Below are 17980 nucleotides of genomic sequence, written 5' to 3'. Positions count from 1 at the left end.
CACTCACAGCATCATATGTCACTTTCTCAGGGACAGCTTAAAGAAGCTCCAATCCTGCAAGCAACTGCCAGACCTCCCATGATTTTCTGCTGTCCATAGGGTTTAGTACAAGAGTGAAAATAAAGGCCTGTGTGCAAGTATTGCAAGAACATACACACATGGATGTGCCATACACATAGCAATTTGCTATATAATATGTAATGTCATTGACTATATAAACATCTGGAAGTTATATGTTCTTGTTCCTACCTAGATTTTCATAATGATATGAAGGACAAGGTAAGAACTGAGAATTCTTTAGCCCCTGATCTGTGAGATACTCTCTCCTAATGCAAGGGGAAGGTAAGACTGGACTACAGATCACTGGTGCTAAGAGTGGAGTTGTTACAGTGATGAAGATGGATGCATGCTTCTTGGGCTTCTGGAACTTGTTTATGGGGGAAAAGTGGAAGAGTTTGGAACTTAGGAGGAAAAAAGTGAAGTAGAGTTTACTGGGTCTTTCTGGTGGAAGCCTAGAAGACATGACTGTTGAGAGAGGAAGTAGGAAATGATTCATAAGGAGTATGAGAAAATAGCATGAGAACAGGAATCTCGGTCCAGATTCCCAGCACTCACTTTAAGAAATTGGGTTTTGGAATCCAGAGAGACGGTTGAGCAGTCATGAGCTTGTATTGCTTTTGCAGAGAACCTGGTATGGCTCACAGCACCCACACTGTAGTGCACAATTATCCAGTTCCAGGGAATCCAACTCCTCATTCTGACTCCTCATTCTGAGAGGACAGAGTGACCACATGTTAGATTTCAGAGTGCAGAATAAAGAGATGGAGGAAGAAAGAGACCAGAATCTGACTTCATCAAAGGAGACTTTATTTCTGTAGGAAAAGGGTCTTCGAGGAGGGAATACTTGGAGTTTATATAGAGGCATGGGGATGAGGAATAATGTTACATGCAAGTCTTTAGTCTCTCCTTTCTGGTATTGTCTACTCAATCCTTTCTAGAGTTCACTGAGAATCCTCTGAGCAAGGCCAGCTATAGCCTCATAGAAATTCTTTTTTTTACAACCAAGGCCCTCTATCACCAAGCCCAAATGTGGTGCATATACATACATGCAGGCAAAACACTCATAAATATACATTAAAAAAACTTTTTAAAAAGCCAGGTATAGTTGCATGCTTCTGTAATCCCAAAGCTGGAATGGATAGAGACAGGTGGACCCCCATAGCTCATAGCCAACAAGTCTAGGCAATTGGTGAGTACCAGATTCAGTGAGTTTAAAGACCTTACCTCAAAAGATAAGGTGAAGAGCAATCAAGGAAGATACATACACAAAGGATACTAAGGGAAATGTAGACAGTCAGTGACCTGGCTCATGAAGGTTCAGAGGGGAATGCGAACTTGATCAGGTACTAGCTAGTAGCATGTGATAATCTAGCAAACGACCTAACTCTATTTAGTGCATGTCCAAAGTGTAGGAAGGCGCTGTCAGCGGTGATATATTCGCCATTCCAAGATGGCGCGGACATCGTGTCCTCTCCACTAGTAAACAATTAACTGCGCAGGTGCAAAGGCAGAAAGCGCGCCAAAGTCACTGCCCATCCCAGGGCGTAATATGGGGTGATGAGTGAACAGCCAATCAGAAGTGAACACGTCACTCTAGGATGTATTTAAGCTGTGCCTCTTCCTGTCTTTGGCCCTTCCGAGTCTTTCACGTCTGCTGATACAGATTAAAGCCTCGCTGTGGTGATACCCGAATTCCGTTTCTTGTGTCTCTCTTCCACAGGCGAAAGGGGACGCGGGAGGTGCGCGGAACACCAAAGAACTTGAATGAGGCCAAATTTGAATATAATGGATTAAATTTTTGGTGGAAATATCAAGGCAGGATTTCATTCAGGTTGTGTCATGGTTACTGCTTACTGTTCTTACCCAAGTCTACAGTCAGAAATGGAGAGTGAAGGAGAGGGTGGAGGGAGAAGAGGGGAGACCAGAGCAGAAAGATCACTGTGAAGTTTGGCAAGAAGAGTACAGATGAAGAATGCTGGCATTCTGCAATGAAACAAAAGAAAAGCTATCTTAAAGATAAGACCCTCAATCCACTGACATTTCCATCTTGTGGAAATACACACTCATTTACCAGCAGGGAATGAATCTAAAATGAGAATGCTGCTGAAGGAATTGCCTACTAGTGCTTAGGGAAGTGTTTCCCAAGATCACCAAAGGCACCAATGCAACTGTGCTCCAAGAGGATCAGGCTCCATCTCAAGCTAGCAGCAGAATTCTGGAAGTATTATACACATGGTATAGATGTTATAGGAATGAGAGAGATGGGATTAGGGAGGTCATAGAGTCTTAAGTATCACTAGGACTAAACATTGTGTGGCAAGCTTGAAGTCCTTATAAAAGATCCTAGGCTTCTACCACATAAAGTTGTAAAGGTGAAGCTGACGTTCTTTATATCTTCTTTTCTTTTATTGTTGTTGAGCCAAAATAGTCCTGACAAAAGCAACTTAAAGGTTAGAGAAAGATGGTTATCAGGTTAAGATACTTGATGTCAAACATAATGAAATGAGTTCAATCCCTGGAACCTATATGGTAGAAGAAAAAAATCAACTCTTGTAAGTTGTCTTCTGACATCCATGAGAGTATTTCCTGAAAGGATTAACTGAGGACTAGAGACCCTCCCTTGGTAGGCAGTACCTTCTAGAAGCAGGCTAGATATAAGGAAGTCAGAAGGAAAAGCAGGGCTGCTTTTCAAAGGCTACATTTGCCCTTATTGCTGTCATGCTTCGTGGACATTATAACCCAGCTTCTTCAGCCTTCTAACATAGACTGAAAACCAGCAACTCTCCAGGAGTCCTTCAAGCCTTCAGTTCCAAATTGAGACTGCTAAGGCTTCCAGACTCAAGGACTGAACGGCTATCAGGTTCTCAGCCCATATTGTGCAAGCCAATCTGATCTATCACCTTTATAATATATTCTATCTATCAGTTCTTCTAGAGAGCCCTGACTAAAATCCCCTGGTCTGCATCCCACTAAAGTGATAATACAGAAATGAAGCCCTCCACACTACAGCATCACCATACTTCATAGTCACTTATGTAATTAGACCACAAGTATCACAAAAGCATTAACAGTTCCAGGGAGTGGCCCTCCCCCCTGGCCAGTACTAGTGGCCATATTCATTAATGAAGTCTACATGAAGCATAACATTCCTCCCAGGAGGCAAGCTATATTCTTTCCTGAGCCCAGTTAGTTCCGTATTAGAAGATCAAGATTAGAAATGTTCTTTCATGTTTCAGAGCATAAAGAACTGCATTCAACTCAGTAAGATAAGAAACAGTCCAAGTAGATGAGAAAGCAGAGAACTGGCTGGAACTGGATTTGAGTCAGAGCATAAGAGATATCAATGGACTACAGGGAAAACTTTCTCACTGTGATATAGCATAGTCTCAGGAAAATGGTGTGAGGCTTCAGGTAACATTTAACTACATGTTGGGCCTAAAATCTACCCCAGACCTCCAGGGGTATGTGAGTACCAAAGCAGGTAGGGGAGAAGAGATTGATAAAAAAGGAATATTTATAAAAGTAGCACTCATAGTTCAGCAAGAACCTAAGCAAAGTTGAAGGAAAACTCAACAGGGTTCTGAAAGTATTGGGACAGATATAGATAGATAGATAGATAGATAGATAGATAGATAGATAGATAGATAGACAGACAGACAGACAAAGAGAGAGAGACAGACAGAGAGAGGAGAGAGAGACAGACAGACAGAGAGAGGAGAGAAAGAGAGAGAGAGGGAGAGAGAGAGAGAGAGAGAGAGAGAGAGAGAGAGAGAAAGAGAGAAAGAGAGAGATATTTTTTAAACCGCTCAAATGCACAAGACATCCACACTTGGGAGTTTCAGGGCACACTGTGGTATTCTCAGGGTTCTTCTTTAATCCAGCTTCAGTAAAAGGACAATACAAATATTAATGTAAAAAATACATGAAAGCACATTATAAACAGTGTTACAGACAGTTTATTACAATTTATGGAAAGGACAAGACACTGAGCATGTGATAGATTCCTTCTTAACATCAGGGTCTTGCTTTGTAGTCTGCACAGTGAATGGTCAGTGTTCTGTTGGCTCCCTCTCCTCACTGGGGGCAATGTTCAGGCAGCCCTGCAACAAACAGCATAATGGCCAGCCTCAGCTATGTCTCTAATGCCAAGATGGCTTTGCTTGCTTGAGTAGCCATGAGTTCTATAAGCATGGATTCAACCAACCCCGAATCAAAAATAGTCAAAAAAATTAAGTCAAATGACAATAAGTTGAGTAAGTTTAAAAGCATGCTACAATAACTATTTATATATTGTATTATATATTTATGTAATCTAGAGGTGATTTAAAGTAACCAGAAGTTTTGTGGCTTGTATGTAAACACTGCCTATTTATAAAAGAGACTTGAACACTTTTACACTTTGGCTTCTTAGAACCAATCTGCAAAGATACCTAGGAACAAATGACATACTGTTCTAAAACTAGGAGGATACTAATTGTAAGGCCAACAAAAACTTTAAGTATGTTTTTCTTATTAACTTCAAGAAATGGAATTCCCAGCTACTCAGGAAACTGAGCCAAGAAGATTTCAAATTTAAAACAGACAACTTGATGAACCCATTTCAAAAACATTTTAAAAATGAAAGGTGGGGAGTGTGAGCATGTAGCTCATTGTTAGAGTACTTCTCAGGTATATAAATGGTCCTAACTTAAATCCCTGTACTGTGAAAAATAACATTTAAAGGTATATGCTTAATTCATATACAGAGGTATTGCCTTGAGATGAGTTTTGCTGCTTCGTTGCTGTTGCATGCTAAATCAAATCAATAGTTGAGTGAGACTATTGAAAATGAGACTCACTGGCTCCTTCACCAACAGGTACCATGGTAAGAAGGTGCTCCATACTGTACAACTCTATTTTATCAGTGGCAAGGTCTTCCGTGGATATTATTATGGGCTCTGAGTAAGGAGGAACACCCAATAGGACTTAATTGTATGCAGAAATTAGACTCTTTTGGTCAGTTCATTTAGCTGTCCCTTAGTTAAGAGAGTTTTTCTGTATTGAAAAAAATACAAATTAGAATGCTATCAAAAAATCTTAGTAAATTCCTCAAGAAATGATACGTACAAGAAAAAAAAGAAAAAGGAAGAAATATCTGAAAGGTTAAAAAGTAAAACAATCCACTCATAGGACCTTTTGCTTGGTGAAGTTATTTGCTAACCTTATCAGGTATGTGGCACTCAGGAGGCTGAGGTAGGAAGAAAGGAGGACAGGGTCTTCCCTGGCTATAGAACAAGAGTAATGTTATTATAGAAAGTTTCCTTAAACAATTTCCACTTTTAGAAGGGAACCTGGTTTTCCTGTGTACTTGGACATGAGAGAGCAGTAGTTGGAATCAGAACATGGAGGACTAAACATGCATTGTTTGTGGGAGTTCCATCAGATGCTGACTTTTATGCAAGGTCAAAATGCTTTGTCACCAGAATAGAAGCAGCTTCAGTGCTAAGAGTCATTGCTTTGCAGATCACCACCAACAGCAAGGAGCACTGTGAAGACTCCTCTGGGTAAGCTTTAAATAGAATCATACTGCTTTAAAACTATATCAAGTCAGTGTGTGTGTGTGTGTGTGTGTGTGTGTGTGTGTGTGTGGTGTCCAACCTTCTGTCTCTGTAGGTCTGTTTCCTTCTTCTCTTTCTTCTTCTTCTTTTTCTTCTCTTCCTTCTCTTCTGACAAGAACTCAATATGTAGTCAGTTGGTCTCAAACTCAGAGAAATTCTTTTACCTTTAATCCCAGCATTCAGGAGGCAGAGGCAGGTAGATCTCTAAACTCAAGGCCAGCCTGGTCTATGAGTTCAAGGACAGCCAGGGCTACTCAGAGAAACCCTGTCTTGAACGCCCCCCACCCCCCACAAGTGCTGTTTTTCTTAGAAAATATTTTCCTTTTGATACATGTTGGGAGGGTGAGTGTAAATACACATGTGCACATCCCTGATTCTCAGAACCCAAGCCATTGCTTCTACTATGCAAATGTTCTACCCTAAGCAACTGCCCCAGCCACAATAGTTTACTTTTGCAAAAGATTTTTTACCGCTCTTCTGAAGAGTCTATGGAAGAAGTTTCTCCTTGATCTGAGAATGGAGGGACATATCTTGTGTTTTTCAGGTGATAGCAAATCTGCATCTTCATTTTCATTGATGTCCTTGAAGCATCCAGATTCAATCATCTGTATGCATAGAAGACAGGAAAAAGCATCTTTGGAGACACCATGAGAGGTTCTGTGCTCTCCTATCACCCAGTACCTGACCTCAATGTGGCACACCTTATATTTCCCAGACCTTCTCTGATTCTATGTTCCTAGACTCCTGGTTTCTGAACTCTCGGGTTAAATAAAGTGGCCTCTTGTTCCTCCTTCTTGAAGTGTACCTCCCAAAAAGCTAATTCCACTGGAGCCAAGCTACTATTTAGCCCTGCTTATGGAGCAGGACTCCAGGTTGACAGGCAATTCCCAAGATTGCCTTTTGCTCACCTCCTCTAACTAGGACCAGAGTAGCTGCCATGTTTCTGGCATGGTCTTGATTTACCCATGATCTAGTCCTCATGGTTAAGTTCTTTGCATAAATTTATTTTGCAGACACAAACACACACACACACACACACACACACACACACACACACCATTGTTAAAACTAGCATAAACCTACTCTGCTAGAAAGAGTAGTACCTCATTCTGCCAGGGGATGGTGACACACCCTGTCGCAAATTGGGTGTAGAAGGCCTCATCATTGGTGTCCAGGCTGACTCCTTTCACCACAGAGAACTGCCCAATATCCAAGATATCCTTACAATAAATGGCCTGAGGCTGGGCACCAAGAACAAAGAGGGAGGCATCAGTCTATGAAACGTCTTGAATAATTCTTTTTTTGTTTTGTTGTTTGGTTACATTTTTCTTCTGGGATTTTGAGACAGGAATAGGCAGCCTAGGCTGTCATTGAACTCACAATCTGGCTGCCCTGACCATCCCCAGTACAATATCTACTTATAAGGCTATTTTGTTTTTAATTTTCAGATGCTGAGGATTAGATATAGAACCTGCCTATGTTGGGCAAGCACCCTACCACTTAACTACATCCCCAGTGCTAAAGCAACTCTGAGCTCCCTTAATTTAAAAGAACAAGTCCACACATACTCCTCCCTGCCCCTTCATTGCCAAGGCCTGTGCCCTCCCCAGCCTTGAGCAGTCTGAACAGACCTTGTCTGCCACACAGGACCATAACACCTAAGTGAATCCTGCTGCTTTGTTTACACTTGAAACTTCCAGCAAGAACTTTGAAGAAGAGACTGCCCAGTGAGCCTGCTTTGCAGCTGGAACAAAGGATGGGTTTGGTAGGGCTTTCCCTATATTTTACTAGAGCTGAATATTAAACTTTGAGCCTTGATCAGAAAACTTTGTCTTGGCTTCATGCTTCTCTCACCTCTCCATCCTTTTTTCATTTCCAGCCCCCTTTTCAGGTGGACCCAGTTTGTCTGTGGCCGCAGGCACCTACAGGGGCTCTCTTTTCAAAGTAATTTTCTAATTTACACCATGCATAGTCTATGACACAGCAGATCCTGTGCCACTTTTCTCAAGGAGCTGTTTTTAAAATTTTTATTTATTTATTTAATGTATGTGAGTACACTGTTGCTCTCTTCACACCAGAAGAGGGCATCAGGTGGTTGTAAACCACCATGTGGTTGATGAAAATTGAACCCAGGACCTCTGGAAGAGCAGTCAGTGCTCTTAACTGCTGATTTCTCCAGCCCTCCTGGGGAACTTGTAGTGTCACAGATCCTTTTGTGTCTTTGTTCCAGCCATCCATGCACAAGTGCTCATACACCCCTCATAAGGATCTCTTTCCTTCTCTGCAGCAAAAAAATAGATTGCAAAGATCTAAAGCTATAGAAGGATGGTGCAGTTACGTCTGTGGGAGACACAGAGAGGTGTGAACAGGCATGGAGACCACTGGCTGTGGGATCCCCTAGTGACAGTTTTTACCCTGAATCTGGCACTGAGCATCTGTACCGGCTGGTTTTGTGTGTCAACTTGACACAAGCTGGAGTTATCACAGAGAAAGGAGCCTCCCTTGAAGAAATGCCTCCATGAGATCCAGCTGTAAGGTATTTTCTCAAATAGTGATCAAGGGAGGAGGGCCCCTTGTGGATGGTGCCATCCCTGGGCTGGTAGTCTTGGATTCTATAAGAAAGCAAGCTGAGCAAGCCAGGGGAAACAAGCCAGTAGGTAACATCCCTCCATGGCTTCTGCATCAGCTCCTGCTTCCTGACCTGCTTGAGTTCCAGCCCTGACTTCCTTTGGTGATGAACAGCAGTGTGGAAGTGTAAGCCAAATAAACCCTTTCCTCACCAACTTGCTTCTTGGTCATGATGCTTGTGCAGGAATAGAAACTCTAAGATAGCATCCTACCTGCAAAGTACCTCCTTAGCATTTGGATTAAAATTAAAAGCAACATTCTTGCTAGCAATTTCTCCTCTAGGATTAGGGCCCAGGCTTGCAGCCTCCACCTTGGCACTGTTCTTAGGAACAAAGTGTCCAGAGTTTATTAAACTGCCTCCAAATGGGGTGATTTGTTTAAGACAAGGACATAGACAGTCTAGGATGGCTCCTGTCCAGTGTGTTCCCCCTCCCTCCTACGAAACCACCTTGACCTGTTTTCCCTGCATTTCACCCAAGCAGGCCCATCTCCAGACCTGACAGCCATATGAAGTCCACGTTATGCATGCCTCACTGCGAGCAACACTTTCCCAGAATGCCAATCAGTTTGTCTTCCTGTGTGCCTCTCCAAGCAGAGGCACTCTCTTACTTATCTACCTTCTCCCCCTTTGCCCTCAGCCTAGAGCCATGCTGAACTTACCTTACCTTCTCATTTTTAGAATGTGTCTATAGCAGACTACTAGGGATAGAGTCCAGGTTATCTTCACTTAATCATCTTTTCATCAGTACTTCACTAACTATATGTTATATTTGTTAATCTACTTATTATGTCCTATATTATGTACCAAGCACAGACAAGTGCCAGGCCCTATGCTTTTGGAGGCATGACATTTTTATCCCAATAGCATATTCATGATGAAGCAGAGATATTGACAGCTCCAGTCTCAATATCCAGTGAGAAGTAGAAAGGGCTGCACATGCCAGACTAAAGCACAGTCCAGTATAAGGAGTGAGCACATGGATGGAGGTAAACTCTGCACTGAGGTCATAGCAGGAACACTGGCACACAGAGGCCCTTAAAGGGCATGCCAAGGAGGTCTGAGATGGCACTGAGAATGGGGAGAAAAACAGGGAGTTTGGCTACTCTAGCAGTGATAGACTGCACACACCAGGCCTGGAAGTCAGAGAGCTACTATGGGTCTGCTTGAGGATATGGAAGTGGTAGAATGGAGGAGGAGGAGCAAGGGAGGGAAACAGAGAGAGGGAAAAGAAGGAAGAAGAAAAGAAGGGAGAAGAAGGGAAGAGGAAGGAGGAGGAGAAGAGGGAAAGAAAAAAGAAAGAAAGAAGAGAAGCAAAAATAACAGATCTTAGATTTTATAGAGCAGAACCCACCTGTATCGAGTGTGTTTTAACAAAAGACTGTCATGGGAATCGGTGTTCTTGAGACCTAGCTACTCTGGGTGACATACTTACATCAGGAATGAAAGGTGGATCTAACATATTTGCTTCCAGCCTGCTGAAGTTAATGTTTTTGAATATTGGGTGCCGCTTTACAGCAGAGGCTCCATCACTCTGGCAGCCCAGCCGTTTACTTGGATCTTTGATGAATAACTACACAAGAGAGAAACAATCAACTGAAGCTATTAGGATAAAAATGTAATCAAAACTATCTTCTTTAATAACCCAGGTGGTGATTGTGCCTTTAATTTCAGCACTTGGGAGGCAGAGGCAGATAGATCTCTGTGAGTTCAAAGTCAGCCTGGTCTTCAGAGTGGGTTCCAGGACAGTCAGGGTTACACAAGAAACACTATCTTGAAAAGCCAAAAAAAGAAAAAAAAAAAAAAAAAAAAAAAAGGTGGGCAGTGGTGGCTCTTGCCTTTAATCTCAGCACTTTAATCCCAACAAAGGCAGTTGGATTTCTGAGTTCAAGGTCAGCCTGGTCTACAGAGTGAGTTACAGGACAGCCAGGAATATACAGAGAAACCCTGTCCTGAAAAACAAACAAACAAAAAAAAACCAAACAAACAAAAAAGGAAAGCCAAAACAAACAAAAAGAAACAAAACAAAACAAAAATCCCTAACAACCAAAGTAGTAGGGGTGGCAGAAAGGACATATATCCAAGTTAATAGCCACTGTAGTTCCTAAGTATCAAGCAAACTGTGAAATTCAGACTTAACTAAGTAGATTCTGGTTTCAGAGAGTAACACTCAAGCCCTTCCATGGCTGACCATCAGATGGAAGCTTAAAGAACTACACCTCCTGGTGAACCCCTTTAATCTCAGCACTTGGGCAAAGGCAGGTGGATCTCTTGAAGTCAACCTGATCTACATAGTGAGTTCCAGGCCAGCAGAGCTATATGGAATCTGTCTCAAGAAAACTATGCCATTTGAGTAAGTCAATCCTCAAGTAAAAATGTTGTAAAAATTAAGAGATAACTACTAAGGAAATAGAGTTGTAAGTTCAGAACCATTATTTCAATGCTGTTGAATTTATAAAAAGAAATCACTAGAGTATTAAGGACCCAAATTAAAAATTGAGCAAGCCTCCTTCTAGAAACTGTATATATTTAACTCTGTCTCTTGCCTGTCTCTAACATCATCTCTACTTTCCCCCATTTTTTTTAAAATATTTTATTTATTTATTTTATGTGAGTACACTGTAGCTATCTTCAGACACACCAGAAGAGGGCATCAGATCCCATTATAGATGGTTGTGAGCCACCATGTAGTTGCTGGGAATTGAACTCAGGACCTCTGGAAGAGCAGTCAGTGCTCTTAACCACTGAGCCATCTCTAAAGCCCCCCCCCTTTTTGTTTTATTTATGTATTTGTGTGAGTGTGGGTACATGTCTGGAGGTCAGGGGTCAATTTCCTAAATCAGGAGTTCATTCTTGCATTCCATCTTTTTGAGGCACCAACTGCTGCTGTGTTGTATATTCCAGGCTAGCTAGCCTCATAAACTTCCAGATCATTTTCCTATATCTGCCACCTATTCTAACCCTAATAGTACAGGGACTACAGATATGTGCCACCACATCTGGCTTTTGACATAGATTCTAGAGATAAAACTTAGGTCAGTGGACTTATGTGACAAGTATTTTAACCTACTGAACAATCTCCTGGGTCACTGAGTTTTTTCAAGACAGGGTCTTGTAGCCTAAGCTGATCTTGAAATCTTCATATGCAATATCTGGACCTCCAGACTGCTGAGATTAGAGCCATGTACCACTACACACACAAAAATCTTTTTCAAACCTTTTTTTGGGGGGGAGGGTGAGCCAAGGTTTCATTATGTAGATCTAGCTGCCCTGAACTCACAGAGATCTGCCTGCCTTTACCTCCCAAGGGTTGGGATCAAACCCGTGTGCCACCACTACCTGACTAAAAGCATTCTTTACATATTTTTAACTGTCACAAATTCAAATAAGCCTTTCTTCAAGGAACTATATCAATCAAAAAAGGTTGTCCCAAGTTCTTGTCCCCTCTCTGCTCTTGGGCAAGTTACCCATGTATGTCCTAAGATACTTTCCTACAATCCATTTGTGGGGAAACTTAACCCATTGTTTAAGAGCCAGTTGTTAAATCACTCATGGGAGCAAATATGGAGACAAAGTGTGGGACAGAAACTGAAGGAGGGGTCGTCTGGAGACTGTTCCACCTGGGTTTCCATCCCATGTGCATTCGCCAAAGGTAGACGTTGATGTGGATGTCAGGAAGTGCATGCTGACAGGAGCCTGATATAGCAGTCTCCTTGGAGGTCTGCCAGAGTCTGAAATATAGAGAGGCAGATTCTCACAACTAACCATTGAACTGATCATGGGGTTCCCAATGGAGGAGTTAGAGAGAAGACTGAAGGAGCTAAAAGGGTTTGTGGCCCCATGGGTAGAGCAAAATCCCAACCAGCCAGAGCTCCCAGGTCTAAACCACCAGCCTGGGAGCACATAGGGAAGGCCCCATGGCTCCAGCTGTATATGTAGGGGAGAATAGCCTTGTTGGGCATAGGTGGGAGAGGAGGTCCTTGGTACCATGAAGGCTGGATACCCTAGTGTGGGAGAATTCATGGTTGGGGAGGTGGGAGTGAGCAGGTGGGTGGGGGCACATCCTCATAGAAGCAGGAGGAGGGGGATGGGATAGGGGGTTCCTGGGTGGGTGGGTGGGGGGAAATGGGGAAAGGGGGTCACATCTGAAGTGTAAATAAAATATCCAATAAAAAAGAGCCAGTTGTTTCTCTTCACAGTAGTTATAGAGCATGATGGTTGATTGTAGCTGTTAAATGGACACAATCTAGAATCACTTGTAAAGGGAGTCTTAAAAAGACTTGTCCAGATTAGGTTTACTTGTGGGCAATTTTTTATTATTATTTTTAACTCTCATACATTATACACCCACCCAAAAAACCAGAGCAGGCCTTCCAAGGTTATCAGACAAACATAGCATAACAAATTATAATAAGACTAGGCATAAACCCTCCTATCAAGGCTGCATGAGGCAAACCAGTAGGAGAAAAAGGGTGTTCTTGTGAAGGGTTTCTTAATTGAGTTAACTGATTCAATAAACCCTTATTGAACGAAAAAATTTTAAAAATTCATCAAAGGACAGCAAAAGAAAAAATGTTTATAGTCACCATTCTAAGGTAAGCAAGTGACAAAGAAATTTTGGTGTGTAGGCAGCCAACAGTGGGTGAAAAAAAAAAAAAAAAAAACCAGCCCTAAGGGCAGATGGCACCCAATTGCTACTGGCTTGTTCTATGATTATGTTAGGACTTGCTCTCTGGCATCATCATGTCTCATGGATGATGAAGGTCCTAATACAATAATCAAATATGTAAGGTAGGTGTCAATCTGGCCCATGCTGCCCTTGGAGTTAAGAGTGTCTGTGATGATTTAAAGGAAAAGAATTTGGCAGAGGCACTCTTACCATTCCAAAATATAATAGAATTAAGCACTTTATATTTAATTTCACATAAAATGAGTCAATGAACCAGACTCAGCAGCTGTTTTTTGAAAACAGAGTAATTTGGCACCATTCTTCCTTTCAATAATAGCTCTACAGAAGGGGAGTCATGAATTTTCCTTAGGCTTTGCTGTAGTTGTCCAGTCTTTTTCCAAGTTTGGGCTGAAAACTTCGGTGGACTCTCATTGTCTGCCTAAGATGAAATTCCAGACAAGAGCACCAGGAAGGAGGTAGGTTACTGAGAGGCCTGGCTGAGTTCATCTCAGCCTGGTCTTGGTGTTGAACCAGGACTTTTAAGTTGGGAAGGGGTGACTATCCTGCTTCTAAAGACTGCCTTCCTACTTGACTATTGCCTTCTGAACCATCAAAAGAGAGCAAGTGAGTTAAATGCTTCCCTGCTTCCATGGAGCCTGACCTACCATGCTGCAGATGGACTTGGCATCCTCTGAAAACCTCTCAGAGTACTCAACAGTTTCATTCGTCACTCTTCTTTCTAATTCCTCCCGGCTGACTTTTTCTTTATATTTTCTGAATGGAGAATGTCCAGCAATCATTTCATATATCAGACATCCAAGTCCCCACCAATCAGGACTAAATGTATACTTTTCATGATTGATAATTTCTGGAGCTAAATAACAAATACAGGAAAATTTAAATTAAAGTTTTGTTTTAAATATTTTCATAATTCCAAATATATTAATTTAATATTTGTTACAATATGATCTAAGAACCTTAAAAACATGCTAAGTTTTTTTAAAAAAAAAAAATCACAGCCAGACAGTGGTGACACATGCTTCTAATCTCAGCACTGCTGAGTTTGAGGTCAGATCAGTTACATCTGAGGCTACACAAAGAAACTCTGTGTGGACCCACCCACCCCCAAAATAAAGAAAATCATAAAGAGCCAAAGATCATATGATGTATTTATGTGGATCATATGATTATATAAAATATGCAGAATATGCAAATTCAGAGAGACTGAACATAAATTCATGGTTGAAAGGCCTGGGAACAGAAGTGATAAATAGGAAGTAATTGCTAACAGGTCATTAAGATCTGAAGTGAAGAATGTTCTGAAATTAGATAGAGTAATGGTAATATATAATGATGGATACACAACTTTGTAAATGCACTAATATCCACTGAGTTATATACTTCAGATTAATTGGGTTCATTGATGTGGAAAGGATAATTGAAGCAGTGTCTGTATATCTAAATAAACTTGCTTGCTACAGGGTGGGTAATATGGTAAATGGTACTGGAGAGAAAGCTTGCCTCTTGGGGTGTTCCCATCATTCAAATGTTCCCATGGGTGACTCAAGTGCAGTGTCATTTGTTCCCAAATCAGAAACCTACAAGGGGAGAGATGTCAGGTTCTGAAAGACCCACCATACCCTTCATCTTTGGAATAATATGAATTTGATTAATTTCCCAGAGATCAGATGGGTAAGGCTTATATGCCTACATGCATAAACACTAGCTATGTGAGAAGACTTGTGGCCTTGCCAGACTGCCATCACATAACCACATAGACTCCACTCTATGGGCACCACCCCTCATTTATAGAAAGAGAACTGCAGAAGCCTGGATGTGTTGGAGCACGCCTTTAATCCCAGCACTGGGGAAGCAGAGGAAGATCTCTGAGTTTGAGACCAGTCTGATCTACAGAGTGAGTTCCAAGACAGACAGGGCTAGGCAGAGAAACCCTGTCTCAAAAAACAAGAAAAAAAAAAATAAAGTAAAAAAGGAGGGAAGGGAAGAAAGGGGAAGGGGGGAAGGAAAGAGGGAGAGAGGAAAGAAAGAAGAGGCTCTAGACTAGGAGACTCTTCATTCCCTCTAGATCACTGGTTCTCAACCTTTGGGTCTCAGGCCATAGCAAGGTTGAACTACTCTTTCACATGAGTCACCTAAGACAATCAGAAAACATGTATATTTACTTTGTGATTCATAACAGTAGCAAAATTACAGTGATAAACTAGCAACAAGAATAATGTTATGTTTGAGGGTCACCACAACACGAGGAACTGTATTAAAGGCTTGACAGCATTAGGAAGGTTGAGGACCACTGCTCTAGATCCATTAGACCACTTACTAATTGGCTAGGTTAAATTTTAACATTGAGATGACATTTGAAAGCAATGCCATTTATGTTAGGGAACAGCCATTCTTCAGGGAGGTCACATCAGTTGTCATTCTAACTCAAGTCTGAGCACTCATGGGCTCAAATGCTGTTGCACAGACAACTCAGATGTTGGGATATTTTTCTATTCTATTTCCCCAATTATTTTGTAAATTAAAGTACCTTAATTTGTAGAACTGAAAGACTACACAATTTTTATAGATCCAATTGTAGTTTTTACCTATGGTTCAGATTCCTCTGTTAAAATGTAGCTATATTATCAGCTGCTTTAAAAAGATGTCTCAATCCTCTGTTCCTCCCAGACCCAATCCCGCAGTCTTACACTCAGCTCTGCAGTTCCCTCCCATGTGGGTCCACAGGTCCTCTTTACCCCTACTTGTTCCTTTGTCCCAGCCCCAAGCCCCAGCAGGCACCCCTGGTACCTCAAGGACACTCCTGCCAGGAAAACAAGTAGGTTGGCAGTGGATGCACACCTCTCCTGCCCCTCCCTGTCCAATCCCCGCCCCACCCCAGGCTCATCCCCAGCTCTATAGCAGAAAACCTGCACAGTTTCCCTTTCTTCTCGGACCCTACCCCAAACAGATGACAAAGATCTCCTCCAGCCTTACTTCCCCCTTCATCCCATTATACCAGCCTCCAAAGCCAGCAGGCATACACTGGGAACACATCACCTGAGCAGGCCAGGGAAACAGATGGAGAGAAATTTCCTACCAGGTAGTACACAGTTACTACACTCTCCTAAAGTCCAGGGAGGAAGTAGAAACCAAGGAAAAACACTCATCCAGCAGAGACAAAAACAGATATCATCATTCATCTTCAAGACCTATAATCATCTCAATCCCAGATACCTAGGTTTCAGTATAAAAATGCAATCAATAACAGCCAGGACAATGTCTCAACTGAAGCCCAGCAACCCTACTACAGCAGGTACTGAATACAGCAACATAGCTGATGCCTCCCCCCAAAATGACCTTAAAATCAACTCTATGAAGAACATAGCAATCCTCAAAGAGTAAATGGATAAATCCCTTAAGGAAAGCCAAGAAAAAAACAGTTAAAGAAAATACATAAAAGTGTTCAAGGCCTGAAAATGGGAATAAAGAAAATAAAACGGGGGGAATTCCAGAAATAAAAGTTAGAATTCAAACAGGAACTACAGGGCAAGCTTCATCGAGAGAATATGAGAGACAGAAGAGAGAATCTTAGGCATTAAAGATGTACTAGAAAGAAATAGCTACGTAGGTCAAAGAAATGTTACATCTAAAATCTACTGACACAAAACATCCATAAAATCTGGGATGCAATAAAAATGACAAATTTAAGGATAATGAGAATAGAGAAGGGGGAAGAAACCCTGCTCAAAGGCCCAGAAAGTATTTTCAACAAAATCATAGAAGAAAAAAAATTCTCACCTAAAGAAAGAAATGCCTATAAAGGTACAAGAAACATACAGGCCACCAAATAGACTGGGTCTGAAAAGAAAGTCCTCTGACCACATAGTAATCAAAATACTAAACATACAGAGCAAAAGAAACGGTCAAGTAACAAACAAAGGCATATCTATTAGGATTCCATTTGCTTTTTCAAAGGAGACCCTAAAAGCCAGAAAAGAAGTACTGCAGTCTCTGAAACCACAGATGCCAACCAAACTACTATACCCAGCAAAACTCTCAATCAACTTGGATTGAGAAGATAAGATATTCCATGGTAAAACCAAATTTTAACAATATTTATCTATAAATCCAGTTCTACAAAGTGTGACAGAAGGAAAACTCCATCACAACCATCAAAACAGAGGCACTTAAAAATCCCAGACCACTAAAATTCAAGGAAAGGAAATGCACGCGCGCACACACACACACACACACACACACACACACTGTCAAGACCACCACCATTACCACCAATAACAACTAAAGAATAGGAACCAACAATCACTGGTCATTGATATCTCTTAATATCAAGGATCTTAATTCCCCCAATAAAAAGATACAGACTAAAAGATGGAATGGGAAAACAGGACCCATTCTTTGCTGCACCCAAGAAAAACATCTCAACATCAAAAACAGGTATGAGAGTAAAGGACTGGAAAAGGATATTCCAAGCAAATGGACCTAAGAAACAGCTTGTGTAGCCATTTTAATATCTAACAAAATAGACTTTAAACCAAAACTAATCAAAAGAGATTGGGAAGGATACTTTGTATTCATCAAAGAAAAAAAATCCAAGATGACATTTCAATTCTTGTGTGTGTGTGTGTGTGTGTGTGTGTGTGTGTGGTTTTTTTTTGAGACAGGGTTTCTCTGTGTAGCCCTGGCTGTCCTGGAACTCACTCTGTAGATCAGACTGGCCTCGAACTCAGAAATCTGCCTGCCTCTGCCTCCCAAGGGCTGGGATTAAAGGCGTGCGCCACCACCGCCCGGAGACATTTCAATTCTTAACACAAAGGGCACCCACTTTTGTAAAGGAAGCACTACTACAGCGTAAATCACATATTGACCCTCACATGCTAACTGTGGAAAATTTTAGTACCACACTCTCACCAACAGATAGGTCATCTACACAAAAACTAAACAGAGAAATGCTGGAGCTAAAAGACACTATAGACCAAATGGACATAACATATTTACAGAACATTTTAC

At 41.5% G+C, this 17980-nt stretch overlaps 1 protein-coding gene across 11 annotated transcripts in view; it reads right to left on the bottom strand.

The window, feature by feature from the left end:
• Positions 1-846: 846 nt before the first annotated feature.
• The window catches only part of Grk4 (G protein-coupled receptor kinase 4), an 83950-nt gene continuing 66816 nt past the window's right edge, over positions 847-17980 (bottom strand). For 8 of the 11 annotated variants that reach the window (XM_034509215.2, XM_076938337.1, XM_076938331.1 and 5 more), the window contains 5 exons: positions 13618-13826; positions 9719-9856; positions 6761-6898; positions 6128-6262; positions 3897-4160 (listed from right to left, as the gene is read on the bottom strand). In XM_034509215.2, the coding sequence (XP_034365106.1) occupies positions 4110-4160; positions 6128-6262; positions 6761-6898; positions 9719-9856; positions 13618-13826 (671 nt within the window). In that variant the 3' untranslated portion in view covers positions 3897-4109. Of the gene's footprint in view, positions 2044-3896; positions 4161-6127; positions 6263-6760; positions 6899-9718; positions 9857-13617; positions 13827-17980 lie in introns of those variants that run through there. The other 3 variants (XM_076938330.1, XM_076938333.1, XM_076938334.1) reach the window with 3 other exon arrangements.

Source organism: Arvicanthis niloticus, chromosome 7 (assembly GCF_011762505.2).
Source record: "Arvicanthis niloticus isolate mArvNil1 chromosome 7, mArvNil1.pat.X, whole genome shotgun sequence".
NCBI lineage: Eukaryota > Metazoa > Chordata > Mammalia > Rodentia > Muridae > Arvicanthis > Arvicanthis niloticus.
The sequence above is the reverse complement of the archived record's forward strand: the minus strand, read 5'-3'. Positions and strand labels throughout refer to the sequence as shown.